This window comes from Ambystoma mexicanum, chromosome 9, assembly GCF_040938575.1.
Source record: "Ambystoma mexicanum isolate Mex_15411 chromosome 9, UKY_AmexF1_1, whole genome shotgun sequence".
NCBI lineage: Eukaryota > Metazoa > Chordata > Amphibia > Caudata > Ambystomatidae > Ambystoma > Ambystoma mexicanum.
Genome location: NC_090931.1, coordinates 742,891,562 through 742,911,745, shown reverse-complemented (window position 1 = coordinate 742,911,745; position 20,184 = coordinate 742,891,562). Strand labels below are relative to the sequence as shown.

The 20,184-nt window shown below is 44.0% G+C and overlaps 1 protein-coding gene across 3 annotated transcripts in view; it reads left to right on the top strand.

The window, feature by feature from the left end:
• The window catches only part of HIBCH (3-hydroxyisobutyryl-CoA hydrolase), a 1,493,921-nt gene that overhangs the window by 1,319,629 nt on the left and 154,108 nt on the right, over nucleotides 1-20,184 (top strand). For all 3 annotated transcript variants that reach the window (XM_069615663.1, XM_069615664.1, XM_069615665.1), the window contains one exon: nucleotides 12,573-12,692. In XM_069615663.1, the coding sequence (XP_069471764.1) occupies nucleotides 12,573-12,692 (120 nt within the window). The remainder of the gene's footprint in view (nucleotides 1-12,572; nucleotides 12,693-20,184) is intronic.

Here is a 20,184-nt window from a genome sequence, read left to right as displayed (position 1 = left end):
AGCGCTGCCACTTTCCGAAGTGCTCACAGAGGGTGGATGGAGTGGCAACTGCTGGTGTCTCTACCACCTTGTGCGTTGACCACTCCAAAACAGACCTTATCAGACTTATCATACTGGGAAAAGGGTGCAGTAAAGCCAGAAGCAGATCACAGAATGGATCCTTTACCCAAGGCTACTTGCTCACCAGAATGAACATGGAACAAGGAAAACAAGAATAAGGTGCTTGCTCACCTTGTGGCTGGAAAGGGAAAAACCACAGTCACTCATCAGCAAACTTCGAGCAACCAAGGATTGCTGTGCAGATGCAACATTGCAGTTCACCGATTCCAAGTTGGCAGCAACTGTGTTGGATGCTTATAAAAGAGTACAAGCTGTCAATAGGTTCCTGGGCAAAAGAATGGAACCTAATTTAAAAGTGAACCAATCTCATGATACCCTTAATAATGAAGATTACCCCTGCTAATTGCGCAGGGAGTCTTGATTCTATTAAAGACTAGGAGGCGAGCATTATGCTTCAACTTCTTTTACTACTCTTCAGCAGTTTCAACAACACAATCAGGAAAACTGAAAAGGTGTCTCTCTCATCCCTTTTCTTTTCTTTCTCAAAACTACAAATCCCACTGTCCTTGAAGTCCTTCTAATGTCAGTTCAGCCTATTAACCACTTCCTGTTCCTGGACTACTCCTCTTCTTTGATGCTCTGAACTACATCCTTTAACTTGCACAACTATGTCCATCCAACGTGGTGAAACGTAACAACTGGTGCTCAATCCGCCCTTCTGTTTGGCCGGTACAGCGCTCTGTTCCTTCCAGGCCTCGCTGCCTATGGACCTTCGCGATCAATTATTCTTCTGGTCTTCCCCTACGGATTATATAAACAGACCATATCAGGGTGGAGTTTGTGTACTGTCTCTCATCCAACATAACATTGACAGGTCTGCACAGTACTATAAGGGTGGGAAATGAATCCTAGTCTTTAAGGTATCAGGTAATATTTTCGCCACCAAAAATATCGCTGTACATATGGTCGTCGGGAACGGCCATAGGCGATATTTTTGGTGTCGAAAATATTAGGTGCGGAGGTTGCAGGGGTGTCCCCCGCACATAGAAAAATGATGCGGGGGTTGCGGGGTTGTCCCCCGCAGGGTCCATGTGTTATTTTCACCGCAAAAATATGGCGAAATTTTTGTATGGCGATATTTTTGCGGCAAAAATATCACATGGAACCGTCTTTAATAAAATCAAGACTCCCTATGCAATTAGCAGCGGTAATCTTCATTCTATGTCAAGACTAGAGGCGAGCATTATGCTTGTTCAAAGCTTCCCTAAAACAGCCATTGCTACCCCCTCAATTGGCTTAAAATAGAACTCTTTAAAAGTACAATTGCTAGCCCAGTCAGCTGCTTGCATGATATCGTGCAGCGTTACTCCTGCTGTAAATGCTTTGGATGCCACAGCTCCTCTCACTGAATGTGCTTCGTATTCTCTTAGATTGATGCCTGCTAGTTGCATCAACTCGCGCACCTACCTGGCTATGGTGGCAGTCGCTACCGCTTGGAATGGCTTTCTAAGCGCTATTAGTAATTGCGTAGTACCTGGCGCCATGCACTCTGCCATTCTGCTCTAGTACTCTTTAATGCATCTTGCTACACACCATTTAGTTATTTGGGAAATAGGGGTAATGTTCTGAGGTAGACCCTGATTTCGTCTTCCTTACTATTGAGAATGACTTCCTACGTCTCACTAGAGCTTTAACATCTGCCACTCGTTTGCAAGACACCAGGTATAGCAGCATAGCTAGTTTGCCTGATAACTGCTTCAGTGACAGGTACTTGTCTGATGGCCAACTATCTAGTAGCCGTAGCACTACTGTAACATCCCACAATTGCCTGTATCTTGGCTCCGGGGTTAGTTTGTATCAGGCTCTTTTTATGAGCCTGGTCACTGCTGGATTTTCTCCCGCCAGCACACCCTGGACTGGCAGGTGCCCAGCTGATATGGCCGACCTGTAAACTCCAATCGTCCTATAGGCTTTCCCGTCTTGTAAAGGATGTGCTAGAAAGTTTAGGATCGCCACTATAGGCGCTGAAACGGGATGAACATTTCTCCCTCTGCACCAGCTTGACCACTTGGCCCAAGCCGCATCGTAGCTCCTCCTAGTGGATGGAGCCCATGATTCCACGATGAGCTCAGCAGCTTGTGCCGAAATGCCTTGCAGCCCCCAACGTCTCCTGATACCCTGCACAATATCAGCTGGAGAGTCCCTCTCACTCTCAAAGTGTGAAACGATCCAGCTGGGTCCGTGAGCAATCTCCATCAGCATCAGAACCCATACCTGAGATTTCGATATCGGTGCTACCAGAATCAGCTCCGCCTTCGCTCGCCGGCACTTTGCTAGCACTCTGCTCAAAATCACAAAGGGGGAAATCTTCCTTGCCCACTAGTGGAGGAAAGCATCTGTGCCCCGGGGGCGGACGGGTCCAGCCTCCAGATGAAAAAGCTGGTCATCTGAGCGTTTAGACAATACCCAAATAAGTCTGTGTGTAGTGGTCCCTATCGTTTGTTCAGCTGTCGGAATGTCTCTGAGTCTAGCTTCCAGTTGCTGGAGTCTGTCAGATATCGAGAGTTCCAGTCGGCTACTACATTGAGCTCTCCCGGCAGGTACTCCTCTGTGGTTGACGTTCCCGACTGAAGGCAGAAATGCCAAAAGTCTTTGGCCAGTTCTGCCAGCAATTTGAACTTTGTTCCTCCTAAGTGGTTTATATACATGGCTGCTGAAATGTGGTCCATTTTGAAGAGAACATATGAGCTCAACTTTCCTTTCGTAAACGCCTTGGTGGCAAAGGAGCCTGCTATCAGTTCTAGACAGTTTATATGAAGATGGAGCACCTCCTCGCTCCACTTCCTCCGGTCTTCAAGGACCTGCATCTTGCTCCCCAGCCCATCCGGCTTGCATCCGATTCTATACCTAGGTCCGGTCGGTTCACGAATGTGGCACGACCATTCCAGGCGTCCATATTCTTCAACCACCACTCTAGTTCTGTGATAGAATCCTGGTCTAGAGGTATCATCTGATGATATCCCAAACCCTGGAATAGGTGTCTGATTTTTAGCATCTGAAGGGCTCAATAATGTAGGGGCCATGGGTATATGGCTTGAATTGATGCTGCTAGCATCCCCACTATCCTTGCTAGTCCCCTGATCGATATCTTTTGTTTGCTCAGGCAGCCCCTGATCTCTTTCTTGATATTGATGATCTTCCGGGCTGGCAACTCTAAGGTCGCTTTTATGATGTCTGAGACGAAGCCCAGGAAGTCTATCCTCTGTGCTGGTGTGGTCTATGACTTTCCCTTGTTTACTAGGAATCCCAGTGAGAACAGTAGATTCTGGACCCATGTGGTCTGGTATGCTAGTGTTTGACAATCCTCTGCTAGGAGCAGTAGGTCGTCCAGGTATATGATCATCCGGATCCCTTTCTCTCGGATCGCTGCTGCTACTGGCTTCATCAGCTTGGTGAAAGCCCAGGGCGCTGAGGCTAGCCCGAAGGGCATTGTACTTGTATTTGTATTTGTTTATTATTTATAGTGTGCACTGAACCCTGAGGTAACTGGGCGCTGAAGCTGGCCATTGCAGCGGAATGCTACGAAAGTCCTGAACTCTGCCTGCACTGGCACTGTAAGGTAAGCATCCTTCAAGTTTATTCTTGTTAGCCAGTCTATTTCTCTCAATGTGTCCCTCAACTAATGTATACCTTCCATCTTGAAATGATGGTATCTGATCCAGCTGTTCAGTTCCTTCAAGTTTGACTTTCTCTTTTCTGTGCACCAGAAAAATCAAGCTCACAAACCTCTCGGTCGCACTGCACCTCTCAATGGCTCCTTTCAACTCTAGTTGTCAGAGCTCGCAGTGTAAACTCTCCCACTCTGCTAGTGCTACCTTTATCTCCCGGGCAAGCTCTCTTGGACTGGCTCCTGTATAAACTCTATCTGCACCCCACTGGCTGTTTTCAAGACCCATGCATCGCTGGAGAGCGTGCAGCAGTTTTCCCAAAAGAGCGGTGTTCTCCCCCCCCACGGGAGGATAGTCTGATTCTCTCACCTGGGGTGAAACTCTGGCCTTGGCCTGCTCCTCTGCCTCTGCGTCCCCTCGGGAATCAGCCTCTTTATGGGAAGAATGTGTCCTACTGCTTGGATTCCCAGTACTGGGCTCAGGAATTCTGGGGCCTTCTGCCTCTGTGAAAGCGACTGGCTGCTCGACCCCTGTAACGGCCTGTCCCGGCAAAAACTCTTCCTGGGAAGATCTTGCGTATTGATGCTTGGGCTTTTTCCAGAGATGTATAGGTGCCCATGAATCTGCCCATCTCCTTGCCAAATGTTTCTCCAAAGAGAAGGCCTTGAACTGCTTCTCCGGCTTCGTAGGACTCTAGGTCGCTCAACTTGGCGTCTATCTTGAGTAGGAGACCTCTCCCCCTCTCGGAGGAAATGGCGCAGTTCACATTGCCTAGCAGGCATAATGCTCTCTGCATCCAATTTGCGAGGGCTTTGAGCTCGATCTCCTCCCCGGTGTCTCTGACCCTCTCGGCCAGGTCCATTATCTTGGCCAGGGTTCCTGAAATATCCAGGACTTTCCCTTGGCAGCTCCGCCAGGATCTATCTATCTCCTTGCACGGGTCTCTGCTGGTCTTTGAGACAAACACCTGCGTTTTCGGGTCCAACTCCAAAGTCTCTGCCACTTTGCCCGTCAAGTCCGGGCGGGGGCATTCCGCCCTGAGGCGTTGCCTCATTTCCTTGTCCAGTGCTTTCCTCAGTCTGAGCGCCATGTACTTCGTTACTCTGGGCGAGGGCTGCCAATCAGAGGATCTTGGGTTTCTAATGCAGCCTGGATCAAACATGTCTGACACTTCTTCTGGCTCTTCGTCCAGATGTTTCTCTTTGCGGACTTTCTTGCCTCTGCCGGGTTTTCCCCATTCTTCCTCCTCCTCCTCTTCGCTCTCGAGAGGATTGCTCCTCTTCCACTGGCACTTCTTTGAGCCCAGGTCGTCTTTGCCCATATTTTCTTCCCCTGGGAAGAGGGTCGTGAGGCTTGGCACAGCTGAATGTTGCATGAATGCCTCTCTTAGCTTCGTAAACGTGTCGGTAGCCTCTGGGGACTTGTCAGGTACACCGTATGGTCGACCCGAGGGGTCATTAGTGGATTTCCTCTTGCAGGTCTGGTTACTCCCCTTCGAGCCTCTTGCTGGGGGCTCCGTGGGCATGCTGTCTTTCTCTACAGTGCTCTCTCAGGGCTGGTTTAGTATAGACTCTATGGTCGCCAGCCTCTCCTGTAAGGGTTTCATCCCTTGCGCGACAGTGTCTACCAACGAGCTTCCCAGCACTTCTCTGAAGCTGGAAGCGAGGTCTAGGGACTGTTCCTCCTCGCTCCATTCGAATTCGGACATGGCGCTTGAGTGCAGTCTGCAGTGTGCCTGGTACCTTTACGGTGTCTTGCGCACGCCCTTGCTGCGCTGGTACTGATGCCTTAGGGTAACATAGATTAATCTCCAATGGCTAGCCCTTTGATGTACTAAGCTCTGTTTTATTTATTATATATTTTTTTTTACTTTTTCTGTGGCCAGCACCTGTATTTCTTCTTTAATTGTCTTGTGTGCTTGTTTGCACTGTCTTCAGCCTCTCAGGGCTGTGGTGTAACTGGAGCTGTCAGCTCTGGTCCTCTGCCTCCTGCAGAGACACCTTTTCAGTTTTCTTTATTGTGTTCTTGAAACTGTTGAAGAGTAATAAAAGATGTTGAAGCATAATGCTCGCCTCCATTCTTTTTTTTAGCCAGTGTCTGCGCTGTTCATATTTGCATCTGTCTGCTTCCTTTAGTTTTAGTATCGTTTTGCATTCTTTGAATGATCTTATTTCTTCATTTTGGTACATTTCGCCTATTTTTGTGTATCCCCCTGCCTCCCATTTCTCATAGGCTCTGTGCTCCATTCCCGGTGGGAACTGGGGGTTCCGGCATATGGGTGTGAAGGGACCATCCACTATGGTCATGATGCCCCTCCGTGTTTGTTCACCCCATGCGTCTAGGGTGGTTTTCATGATCTCACTTATACGGATGTTGGGATGTCTGTTGTTTTGCTTTCCATAGGGTTTCCTCTAAGGGGATCTGGCGACCGCCCGGTCTTGAGTCACCCATACTGTTTGTTGGTTGTCTCCCAGCCATTCTCTCAGGACCCAAAGTTGTGCTGCCTGATAATATTTGCGGAAGTGTGGCAGGGACATTCCCCCCTCCCTCGTTGGTGCTGTAAGGGTCACTCTAGCGATCCTCGGGGGCTTTTTATTCCAAATATGGGACGAGATTGCTTTGGAGAGTGCCTTAAAGAAAGGGTTCTATGTGATTTCATCGCCGCACTTTTCATCGCGGGGGGGGGGGGTTTTGCTGCAATTTTTTTCTTTTTTTGGGGGAGGTAACCACCACTATCCCCCCTTTAATTTTTTTTCTTTTTTGTTTCATCCCGAACACCCAAAACCCATTTTTAAAAAATGGACCCCCCCAAAAAATGTGATTTTTTTTTTTACGAAAAAAGAAATCCCGGCAAAAAACCCACGATGAAAAGTGCGGCGATGAAATAACGGTATACCAAAGAAAGAATTGGGTTCTTTGATTGGGAGAGCCTGAAAGTGATAAAGCATTTTAGGGAGGACGTTCATCTTTACTGCTTGAATTCCACCCCACCAGGACACCATTAGGGGGGTCCAACGCTCCAGGTCCCTCTTTACCCGTTTGAGGAGGGGGGGTAATTCACATTATAAAGTGCTTCTATCTTGTGTGTCAAGGTTATCCCCAGATATTTGATTCCTTTGTCAGCTATTGTCAAGTCCAGTGATTCTGCTATTCTTTCTATTTCCGGCCTCTCCCCCGCTAAAAGTAACAGTTCTGATTTTTTCTTGTTTATTTTTAGACCCGAGATTGCCCCAAACAATTCCAGCTCCCTAAGTGCTTTGGGCAGTACCGTCCCCGGGTTCGTTAGGGCAAGCAGCATATCGTCTGCGTACGCTATTACCTTATGATGTGTGCCTCCCATTTGTATCCCCGTTATGCGGGCTGACTCCCTTAGTCTAATTAGGAGTGGTTCCAGGAAGATGGCGTATAGGAGGGGGGACAGTGGGCAGCCCTGTTTGGTACACCGTGTTATCTCAATTTTGTCTGTGACCACCCCATTTATGGCAATCCTGATGTTTGGGGCGGTGTAATTGGCTTTTACCATTTTTATAAACTGTTCCCCAAATCCCATATGTTGTAGAGTTTTGAATAGTATTGACCACTCCACCCTATCGAAAGCCTTTTCAGCGTCTAGTGAGAGTAAGACTGCCGGTGTGCGGGTGATCTCTGTCTTTTCCACTAGGTGTATTATTATTCTCAGGTTATCGTGCATTTGTCTCCCTGGGATAAAGCCTGATTGGCCTGGGTTTATTATGGACGGGAGGAGTGGGGATAGCCTATTTGCCAGGACTTTGGTATATAGTTTGGCATCTAAATTAATCAAAGCAATGGGACGGTAGGAGTTTGGGAGGGATGGGTCTTTCCCTGGTTTATCTCGCCTCCATTCTTGACATCCTAACAGATTGAATTAAGGAATCCAGAAGATCTCATCAATCAAAGTGCATTAAATCGGTCACTGCGTTGAAGGACCATTCCCAGCAGAGTTTACAAAGAGGCGCACCAGCTCCTGTATATAAAAGAGGCTGGATAAAGTCAGTAAGTGTTACATACCCAGAGAAAAGAGATCTTCTCTTCAGGGCTCTGGGTGTGGGCCTCAGCTTGGCAGCTGTCGAAAATCAGGCATAAGAGTTGGATCCACCATTTTCGCAGCTCTTTTACATTTAAAAAATTGAATTTGACAAACCTGTGTGATAAGGTCAGATGTTTGAGGGTGGGTAATTAAAATGAAGTGACTCTGGGGGACGGATGCCACCACACGCTCTATGATGTACGACCATGACCCCTACATATGTGGGATCCCCCAACTCCCACAGTTCCATTACCAGTTTTGACTCTCCAGTTGCTGCCCAGTTGCCCACAAGGATTAGCGTAAACAGTGTGTGAGTGAGGTCCTGACAGATGGATACACTTAGCAATGTAAAACCGTCTCAAAAAGAATGCAAATTCGGATTAAAGAGGGAGTCAGGACTACGGAACGACCAACCAACCTCAGTGGTTTCGTAGCTTACTCTGCGACCCATGGATAGGTGAACAAGATGAACATAATGTAGATATTTCCAGCCCCCAAAGAAACTCACGAGATTCCCCCTTTTGTGCCTAAGCCTTTGCTACTACCTTTGCACCTGAAGTGCCCCACCATGTAATAATAGTAAATATGACTGCTGTCTGTGATGAAGATCGAGTTTCGAGTACTTTTGCCCAGAAACGACAATTGGCCGCTTTCACAAGGGTGCGAGTGGTGCTCAACATGCTCAATTTACAAAGTGGTTCCATCAAAGTTGCTCCCCAATGCTACCAGGGTTTTCATGCTGGCGCGATCCCGCTAAACCGTCATTCATGAGTAATCCAACCAGGATGGGTAATTAAAATGAAGTGACTTTGGGGGCCGGATGCCACCACCCGATTTGTGATGTAGGACCCTGAGACCCTACATATGTGGGATCCCAAAGTTCCCCAGTCCATTACCAGCTTTCGTTCTCCAGTTGCTGCCCAGTTGCCCACAAGGGATAGCAGAAATGGTGTGTGACCGAGGTCCTGACAGATGGATATGCTTAGCAATGTAAAACTGTCTCAGAAAGATTCAAAGCTCAGATTAAAGAGGGAGTGAGGACTACGGAATGCCAGCCAACCTTAGTGGTTTAGTAGCTTCCTCTGTGACCAATGGACAGGTGAGCATATTGTAGAGATGTCAGTCACCCGAAGAAACTCAGTAGATTTGTTGCCCCCTTTTGTGTCTAAGCATTTGCTACTATGCTCCAACCTGAAGTACCCCACCATGCCATTATAGTAAATATGACTGCTGCCTGTAATGAAGATCGAGATTTGAGTATTTTTGACCAGAAACGACAATCACGCGCTTTCACCAGGGTGCGAGTGGTGCTCAACATGCTCAATTTACAAAGTGGTTCCATCAAAGATGCTCCCCAATGCCACCGGAGCTTTCATGCTGATTGTGATTCCGCTAAACCATCATTCATGAGTAATCCCACCAGAAAAAAAACCCTCACATACCTCTTGACATGGACACAGAACTCCAGAATCTGAAACATTGTGGCAGCGGAAAACCGTCGGAAAATGAAGTCACTATTACAGCAGTGCTTGAACTGAGTAGTGGCCCACAAACGCCATAGACTTAGGGAAATTGTAGATATAGGGAGAGCAGAGGAATTGCTGTGCCCACTCCCCATACCAACCGAGATTAGACCACTTTCAAAAGCAATGATTGGCCGCTATGATATGAAAGGCCTTGTGAGAACTAGAGAAGTGTGAGATTTGCAAACAGAGGTGAGTGGTCAAGAGCAGTGCCTTTAGGAGCGTCAAGAATGATAGGAGGAGGTTGGAAAGTGCATGTGAAGCAAGGATAGGACAGAAAAGAAGAAGGTTGGACAGAGTGAGAGGAAGCAGGAAGGAGTGGAGCAGAAGAATAGATGATGATTGGAGCAGGTTAGGGAAAGTGTAAGGATCCAGGGAGGAGGGAATCTGAAGAAGAGGTAGGAGGAAAAAAGGAGAAAAGGAGAGGAATAGTGTCATGGAGGAAGTTGAAAATGTAGTGAAGGTGCCAAGAGTTAAGTGGAACAATCAGAAGAAGGAATCAGAAAGGCTTAAAAGTGGAAGTGGAATTTAGGGGACAAATGATAGAGAGCGATAGAGGCAAACTTGAGAAGGTAGAGGATATACAACTAGTAACAGAGGAGGTTGGGAGGTGCAGTTAGAGCATTAAGGAACAAACGGGTAGAAAGAGAATGGCGCACCAGTCAAGGGGGAGAGGAAAAGGTAGGGAATAATAACCAGAGAGAGCACAAGGAGATGAAAAACAGAGGGGCACAAGAGGACAAGGTATTATGGAATGTCAAGGAGGAAAGTGATGATAGTAATCAGATGGAAAAGGAGGCAGTCACTAGGTAGAAGAGAGAGTAGAAAGGGAACGGGTGAAGAACTGAGACCTTGTGGTGACTTTTTTGTCACCTGAGGAGTGGAAGGGCAACGGACCACAATCAGCCTTCAGCAAGGGTTGAGCCTGCCCCATTACTCTTACACCCACTACAATCCTGGAAAGGCGTTCAAAGCATTCGGGCAGCATTCCCGCTTCCAGATTGCCCAGGACACCAGGCATGGTGGTTTGGGTATTCCATACAACTAAAGAGTGACATTGACCATGAAAGACAAGCAAACGCCAACAGCGCGCAAGAAAGAAATGAAGGATACTTAAAACCCCAAAGAGTACCAGTGATTTTTTGATCCCATTGTGAAGACTGGGTTTAAGGGTGAGACTAAGGAGTGGTCCTACAGAATAGGCTGATTTGTGTTGTTTTTGTTGCATTGCTGCCCAATATATGCAAAGATCCCCAAACCTTTCTTTTTCTTTTGTTTAAAAAACATCCTTCAACTTTATATGTTGACTTGAAGTCATCTGTTGATGCCTCTGCCTTTGATCTGACAGGATCTTATTGCTTGTTGACAACCTCAATACATTGTTCATCACATAGTATCAAATAGTAATGGAATATTATAAAGCATATGAGAACATTGACATTATTAAGAGATCTCACTACTAATGAGCTGCTAGGAATAGGGGATATCTCTCAGTGGACGTTTTGGCATTCAGGCTGCGAGGCCAGGTTTTTTTTAAGTACTCCCTCTTGGTGTTCTGTATTGGTGCAATTTGGATTGGATTTTTTTAGGGCATTTAGTCGTCTGTATTTTGTAATTGATTCATGGCTGATATAAGTTTGCTGTTATTGTGAAGCACTCTGAAACATTTCAGTGCTATGTTTCTGTTTTGTACATTTGTTAATAAATATGAATGCAGTGCTGCAATAGCTATAGGCTGCTTGGCCTGAGAACTCAATTATATATATTTTTTAAATCAATTAAAAAAATAAACACTGTGTATGAATCTGATGGGACAAAGGGTACCAGGAATGGGACACCCGTACTTCGACTTTACAGGCGAGGGAGCAATATGTGGCACAAATTCAGTTTGTTCTTTGCGGGTGACTTTGTTCTGTCTGTGGAAATTATACATATTGCTAAACAGCAGATTATTTAGCACACTGAACTGCTATTGTAGGTGGCGACATTATTTCTCATTGGTTGACATCAATTTGGAAAGGCCTTGAGGTGATGTTTGTTGTAGGAAAAAATTGTCATTTGAGGTAAGTAATTTTGGCGTTGGCTAATTTGATTTCTTTGGTGATAAACCACTAATGGCTGACCACATGTAGGACTGGACAAATATAGATAACAAATGTAATCTCATTTGCAAAGGAGTGACCCAGTGATATCAGATTTTCAGGAGCCAGTTGGTTGGAATCATGTGTCCACATACAATGATGATTTGGAAATACATAAACATGCCAGTTTGACTATCAGTGAACAGCACAAGGCCAACACACTTGCAGCTTGGAGATCTCAGAAAATTGTCTACTTTGAGAACCAGTACCTTAAGAGGTTTTAAAGCTACCTGTCTGCGGTGATGATGTATGAAACAGAGGCTCTATGTTAAATTGCGCTTACCCTAATAAACTCTGGCAGTGGTGGTTGGCAAGTAGGGGAAAAGCAATCTCACCAACTGCCGCTTTCCGTTAGGTGAAAAAATTGGACACTACAATGCCCTTCTTCCTCTTCTGTCCTTTTACATCAATGCTCAAAACTTGGCTGAGGCTCTTATTCATTGGGCAGGAGTTGTACATGTTTCGAGATGCCACAAGCCTAGTCATTTCTACAGTGGAATCTGCTGTGGTTTTTGTAGGCTCACTTTTTGGTCTAGCTTTCAAAGAAGGTAACCCACTGTTGTGGGACTGACAAAGTGCTATTTGTGAGCAGAAGAGGCAGGCCCATCTTCCTTGAAGTGAATGTATTTGTCTTTGTTGTCTTTGTTCTGCTGGTGCGTTATGCAGTTTCATTGCTGTTATTCTAATGAATGTATTGTGTATTGCTTTCAATGCTATTGTGTTCGTATAATAATAAACATTTATAATAAAGGTTTGGTTGGACAAAATATACATTGTATCAATCAATGTGTATCAATCTTGTATTTTTGCCAGCACAGACCTCCTCAAATGCAAATAGGGAATTGTGTAGTCCATTGATTACTTCAGGTATGTATGTCTAAAATTTGTTTAAAAAAAGGTCTGCTGCAATACTAAGAAAATTGAATCACACAATGTCTTCATACACGAAGAGAACATTTAATGACAACATGACTTCCTGAAGCACTGTTTGTTTTAACAGTATGGTTAGATTCAAGTGGAGCGTTCCTTGTTGCGCCCTTAAAATGAATGTAAATTTATGATTCTTAATTTATTTTCAGTCATTTTGCAGGATGATCTTTTTGGATTAATACAAAAATGTTTTTTTATGCAGATTCTTCAGAAAATGTCTCCAACATCTCTTAAGATGACATTCAGGCAGCTCACAGTGGGTGCCACCATGACATTTCATGATGTACTAACAATGGAATATAGACTCAGCCAGGCATGCATGGTAAGCAGGATCATAACTGATTTTCTGAGGTGTGGCAATAATGCTTTCAGAATTGGGCTTGTTCTTAACTTATTGTGCCCAACAATATGGCTATAAATCGCATGTTCTAGATTTGAAGTTTTTCAGTTTCTGCATCAGTACTAATGCATTGCTTTATTAAGTTAGAGCATTGGCATTTCAGTTACAAAGGGTGCATATGTCCAATAAGAGGAGTCAGATGAACAATCAAGAGATGTTGTCTTTTCATGTGATTCTTAGATTTTTGTCACTTTTAAAGCCATCATAAACCCTTGATAAGGCATATGTGTTTAATGGTGTAAACCATTCCATGAATTCAGAGTAATTGTTTTTGGTTTTAGTGTTGCTAAGGTAAAACCTAAGGTAAAACCTGATGACTGTGTCGGAAGCGGCTGATTGCGTTCTTTTCAGTCCCTTTCAGTGCGGCTTGACACAAATACCACGTTAGCAGGGCCTTTCCTCAAACTACTCGTTGGAACTTGGTGAACTCGTTGATAGACGAGAGCCGCTGGTGTGTGCTGCTGTAACATTTCCCTGCTTTGCATGGCATTTTCTCACATCCACTGTGCAGCTACCTTCATCCACACGTACCGTTTGGCATCTGCGGGGTGGGAGAGCCCAACCAATGCAGGCCGTCGGATGCGAGTATCGGTGAGTGTACTGAAGTTCATAGAAGTCCACCGAGTTAGTGTACCTAAGCCAGGGAGCAGAGTGTTCCCGGTGAAAGAGCAGTGACTGTGGAATAGTGAGCTCGCCAGGAACTTGGAATCCCTGGCATGTAGGGATTACCAGAGAGTGTGTCAGGGCTATTCTGGTCGCACCCCCCTAGATTTAGTGTATTGCGAGCACTTCCGCACCCTGCACTGCTCTACATTTAGGCAGACCAGCCTAGAGCGGGGGATTTGAGACCTAGTCTTCACCTGGCTCTACTGTATTTGCCAGTGCTCAGAGTGTTGAGCAGTTTTTAGCAGGAGACACAGATTTGTGTTTTATCCTCTATTGGAGGATTTTGATGATGGTACAGTTTATTTTAGCAGTATTTGTGCTTAATGTCGGTGTAAATACCCTCAGTTTTAGATTAGCACCCTTTTAATCTGTCAGTGTGGAATTTGAAAATAATCCGGATCAAAGAAAGACCTAAGGAATGACGACAGAATTAGAAGAAAAGATTAAGACTTTCTGTTCGTTCTTTGTCTTAGCTTGTCAGCGATGGTGTTGGTGTTTAAGGGCGGGAAGCCGTTTTCTTTCTAAAAAAAGCTTCACCTTATTGCAAATATGTCAAAGCGACGGGCAGCCAGAGCTACGGTAGCAAGAGCCACTAAAAGAAGAGCTAATATACTGAAGGGTAAATCCCTACTCTGTCAAGGACTTAGATATAAATCAAAGCAAAAAAATGGGGGTGTCCTTACAGGCATAAGCCTCACAGCTCAATCATTATTAATATTAGTTAAGGGTTGTCTCCACAATGTAATGAACAAAAGGTAAGGACATCACACAGAGAGTGTGTATATCTCACAACTAGTGGGGTGTCCTAACAGAGACTCCCTATTGAATAAAGAGCTCATAAACATGTGTTTATTGATAACACATCTCCCTATGTCCTCATATAGGTCGCTTAAAACCTAAGGACCCAAACACACTCAACTGAATTGGATTATGTCAAAAATAACTGATTTATTCCTAATGGACGAGGCTTATAAAATTCAAATGATAATTTATCAATACACACAATACAAACATTAGAAAAAGTCCAGGAAACATAGTATATACAATCTTAAAGGTGAAATAGAGGATCCTACAAACAGTTCACATGCATAAAAATGATAATAACCTTAGATATGAAAAAGAATATCCCAATGATTTTAAACAATTATTCAAGAAAAATAAATCAAGCTGTTTACAGTTAATATCCCAAAACACAAAGAAATCTGCATACACTTAGGTACATATTATCCTTCGTATTGACTAGGTAGTGTTCTCAATTGCAACTACATTCCAGTTTCAGCTCAACTGAATCTTTCCAAAAAAGTTCAACAGTTGTTTTCCCAATAGATTCGAAGATTGAGTCCATGGGCAACTAAACTAGGGGAAGAGCGGCTGGGAGCATAGGAGAAATGGAGCATCAGTATCCTCCTTTTCATCTAGCTGCGATAGATGAATATCTGGAAGCTACTGACACTCCTGTGAAAGATTGCCCTCGGCAAAAACTCTTCGTTGCTCTACTCGCGCATGCCCTCATAGAACAGTTAAACATGTAATAAGATGACAACGAAGGTCACTGATTTCTATGCTGCAAAACCAGCACATGCATTGACACCAATTCCTGGCGGTGTGGTAACGGACCTATGTACTGACCTGGTAGAGGAACTAAAGTTTTCAGTTCCTTGCTTGGGCTCAAAAACAATTCAGACAGTGGTAAAAGCCCTAATTGTACCCAACAGGGAGCAGAGCCTGGAACCACCTGTATCCATCGACAGATTACTCATTATAGGCACGCCCCCAGCTCACACACAATATAGTTCGCTGGTGGCTGAAATGGAGCCTGCAACAAAGGGAACGATATCTCTGATATGAGACCATTTGCTTCCTGAAAACCAGGGAAATTTTGAGTCAACAGCTTGACAAAATGGCTTTTGAAAAAAGGGCAGACATGGTCACGGAATCCCATAACTTGGTTTTTGCGCCAACCCCAATCGGCCTTCTGTCTCTGACACCAGATCTCGCACTTTCATACAATGGCGAACCCCCAGCAGACTGTATTGACTGTAATGACACTCTGCAAGCATCAGATGCTAGTAGCTCGTCTCCTACGATGTTTAACTTCTTGGAGAGTTTGCTTTATCAACTTGATTCCAAATGTGAAAGAATCATAGCTAGACAAAACCAACATTGTTCGGACATTGTCAAAATACTGTGTGCCTTGCCCCAGTTGGCTCGCATAACTAAAAAGCACACCAAAACCTTGGCTATAATACAGGCAAACACTTCTATCGTTACACCTCTGGATCAAGCTCTTAAGAAAGATGTTACGACTAAAACAAACAAGAAAGACATGGAAGTGGATCCTAATTCAACTGTGGGTTTAAACACAAAAGGAGAAAGGTCATAAAACAGGCCTGTATGTATGAGTATCTTGCGACTTGAAGACAATGCAAAAATAAGTTGGATTGTCCAAGTAAAATAGTTGGAGAGTCTGGACTCGAAGGACAAACAGCAAAAATAGGTCCTTTTCTGACAAACTGCACCACCATTGTAGTTACAGGGGTGTAGAAAGATTCTGAAGCAACACCACAGAGTCCTTTACATGCTGGTGTCGTAACTCAACGGATGGTTCAAGCCTCTAACGTTGCCTCAACCTCTACTATAAAGAGGAGCAAAAAGGAAAATAACCAAAAGAAAAAAACAAATAAATCAAGAACATTGCTCTAGCTGAAGAAACACAGCTCAATCACGAGGAACTGTTTGCAAGGAAGGAGGTGTCCGCCATGCCTACGGGTCTATTTTTGATTAATGTCACAGTACAAATGGAATCGGTTATTTCTATCCCTGACTCACAAGTTTCTTCTGAAGTTACTGTGCATAACAACAATGTTAAAGGAATAGTGCGCTCAAAAATGTTATTGTCCCGATCGTTCGGGCAAGTCGTTATAAGCATACAATGATCTATCGTAAACATTTTTCCTATGCATCTTACCTTAGTTTTCCTCACTTTTACACAAGCGAAAACAATGTGTTGGGCGTGGCATCTTGTGCTAATCTTATCCGCAGATGGATCGCCCTACGTTCAAGTGCGCTTGCAGCAATAAATAAAAACACCCTCCCCCGAAGCTGTCATCACTATTTCCAATGATCTGCTCCACCTATTTTCATTCCATTCGTCACCAGAATAGCCCAACATGCCACGTCATCACCCACGCCTGCAGAAACAGGAAGATAAACACAGACATGCTCACACAGACTGTACCTTCTCTGTCTTGCCCTAAATAGCATTTGCTTATTGAATATTTCAATAATACATCAACAATAGTCTGCAATGTTGCGAGTGCTTTTATTTTTCAAAGACTGTTCACAAGAAATTATAAACTCAAGCAAACAAACATTTTTTTTTTTTTTTATGGGTAAGTTGGAGCTGACAATGTTCTTTGTCCTTTTGTGTCCTTGTCTTGCCATATGGCACATAAGTAAAACAATTCAATTACCGCCCTTGGTGCTCCGTGTGGGAGAAGACAAGTCTTTTTTTGCATTTTCAAAGCCGAACGTCCTTGCTTCTCTGCGTTGCTATATCATGAATGCTGACATGTTGCTCCTTCTTGCCGTAAACGCAAATGGACATATAGGGCCATATCGATCGTCCCACATAACGCTAATCGAAAAAACACCACTTATGGTAATCCTCCATTGTTGATTCCAGAAGCCGTCTGCTGGCACCTGGAAGCTATGGCATGGGCAGTACGGTACAAATTATCTGTGAACAAAACGCAATACAAATAGATTTCAGTAGCCGTTCTTTATTTTAATATAACAAATTACTGTATAACTCATAACTGTTGGAAACCTAATCACAACACAACCAATAATTAACACATGAATGAAAACAAGGTGTACTACTTGAGACCACGGGTTGCGTACAATTTGAGCGCTGTGAAGTAGGTATAGCTCCCAATGGGATGGAGAATCACATGGAGAAAACGAAGATCAAACATAGCAACCATTCAGCTTGAACCCCGGACAGATGTCATTGTAACGAATGCTTGCAAGATTACTGTTCGAAAAGCGATCGCAGTGCACACCGACGTTTCCCCACCATCAATTAATTATAATGCATACAGCACCCCACCCTACTCGTTTTTAATCCCACTAAAAATCTTATTTAAACTTCAAATTAATTTCTGGAAATTGCATGGTTAGATAGTTTCTATGAGCAACTGCTTTGTATGATGTATCACACACTTTCACACTAACTTGGCGGTACATGTCCGCTCTCAAAATAGTTAGTTATCTTTTCTTTTTTTCTATTCCCCACAACATATGTCCTTGGAGCAATTGATGCCTAGCGTTCAAGGCCAAATTACAATAAGGCACTTGTCAATTCACAGGCCGGGACGTTTAGCTTTCGATTTCAGCAAAGAATGCGGAAAAAAAAGGCATTGAGGCGGAACAGTGTTTCAGACTAGGAAGGACAGCGTGAAACATCCATCTAAAGATATGAAACGCCACATTAACGTGTCTACATTCACAAATTGTGTGTGTTGATGAAAAGCACCAGTGTTTATCAGCCCTCCAATGAAATTCCAAATAAAGCTAACCTCACCCTCCTCCAGAAATGTTTCATTCAACCAAGCGGATTACCTGTTGATGGAGTAGCCGGCTTTAGCATATTATTGTGTCTTTCGCAATGTAAGTTGTGTGAGTTAGATAGACTATCCTAGTTTACACAAGCGGCAATGAATAGACGATGAGCAAAAAACCAATTGTAGCCTTCAGCCCCCTTTGTAATACTGTTATGTACACTGTCTTACCAATGAACAGTGCATGTTCAGACACTGTGTGTGACACACTGTGTGTGTCAAAAGGCTGAGCATACCTTGGTGGCAGGGCCATCTTAAGCACTTTTGGGGCCTTGGGCACGGACATATTTTGGGCCCCTCTCCACCAAACTAAAGGAATTAAGTGATCAAGAATATCTTCCTCGCCCCCAACCCCCGGCTGCAATCACAACCCATAGGATGATATGCTGCCTCACAGCATTAAAAATAAGGATGTTTACTCCCTTTAAGTCTCCGTACCCACTTCATTCTTGCTCTAATCAGAATGATAAACAAGTACCATTTGAAGGCCAACATTATCAGTTTATGAAGAGGTTACTTCTATTCTAGCATATATACAGGAGACTTTTTATCAATATCATCCTGGAAGGTTACGGCCTGTAGTATTGATGCAGGACTGCATGTAAAGGGTACATGTAAGCCAGAATAGACAGGGAACTGACATTTGCTGCCTCACAGAACGCAAACATGCTCAAGCATGGATAGAGGAGACCAATTGGTAGGAAGGAGAAAGCTACACATACGATAGCATGCATAGTGCATGCAGATTATAAACTACCAGGAAGGTATCTGTATCCAGGCAGACTGAGATTATACGTGGGACATGGTTTTCAAATAGTGTTGCCATTAGAGAACAAAAGAGTAAAGCAGAACTTTAAAACTTTAAAGAGTAGAGCAGACTTTGAAATATGCTTGCCCGAGTTCTGCACCATTTGGTCCACTCCCTTCGGTCTACCACCCCTTCCACTCAAATGGCCTATATAAGAAGAAAGATCAAGTAATGGGCTAAACGATGTAACCAGCATGCGAGGAGGTAAACCTTACAGAAGACAGCACAATAATGTACAAGATATTAGATGAAGAGACCAGGATCACTGTATTGTCTGCTGGCAAAGCCAGGATTCTCAGACGAATGCTCTTGTTCAAAATTTGGATACTTATTCATCTCTTGGACTAACAATTTATGCTCATCGTTGGAGGTGATTACCTAGGTTTTACAACACCCCATCTGAACAAACCAATTTCTAGACCTGCACCATAAGGATGACATGTTTGTTTTTATCGCAACCCCTATCTGGTGCAGATACACTGCTGATAATAGCACCTGTTGTGCTGCAAGACCAAGTACATATGCAGGCAGATTTATAAACTTCAGACATAGGAAAGGCTCAGCCACACTTACGGGAATGTGCTATTCTAATCTTGCATAGGAACACACATCTCTGCAATGAGTGCTTAACACACTGAGTTAACTTCTGAACAATTGCGGCACTCAATTTACCAATGTGCATTTCAAAATTGGCTATTGCACATGATCAACATAATTCCCAATATACCACATTGTACACAGAAAGAATTACATGATGCATTGATTGAAGCAGAATGTTCTTGCCAAAACAGACGGGCAGGTTTAGAGCCTCAACACCATGCCATCAAATATCCTGATGTGTGCTATTTAAGTCTGGTGAACAAAGGAATCTTACTTCTTTAGATTAGGCTGCCTTGTGGGGCTCCCCTCCCACATTCAATTCGAATTCACATTCAATTCGCATTCAATTCACCTTCAATTCAATATTCAATTACAGTTTCTTTTGCAGTCAAATTTAATTTTTTGGCATTTATGATTTGGCATTGATAACACCTCCAGATGTGAATGTAAACTCATTTTACAGAGAGCTACAAATCATTTGAATCTAGAACTACGCTTTACGACAAGTTCTGATTTTAGAGGACAAGGCTCGTTTGCAATATTTTGTGGCATTGTATGGGTCCTTGGAACAAAATCAGCTTCCAGTCCTTGAGTATGCATGGCCAACACAGTCAATGTCAGATCTTTGACAAATTCAAAATACATTTCCTCGTATATTGGCTTGACCACCCTTTGTTTCCTTTGTTTTGTAAAGGCTCTGTAGTAACGTGGCACCCCT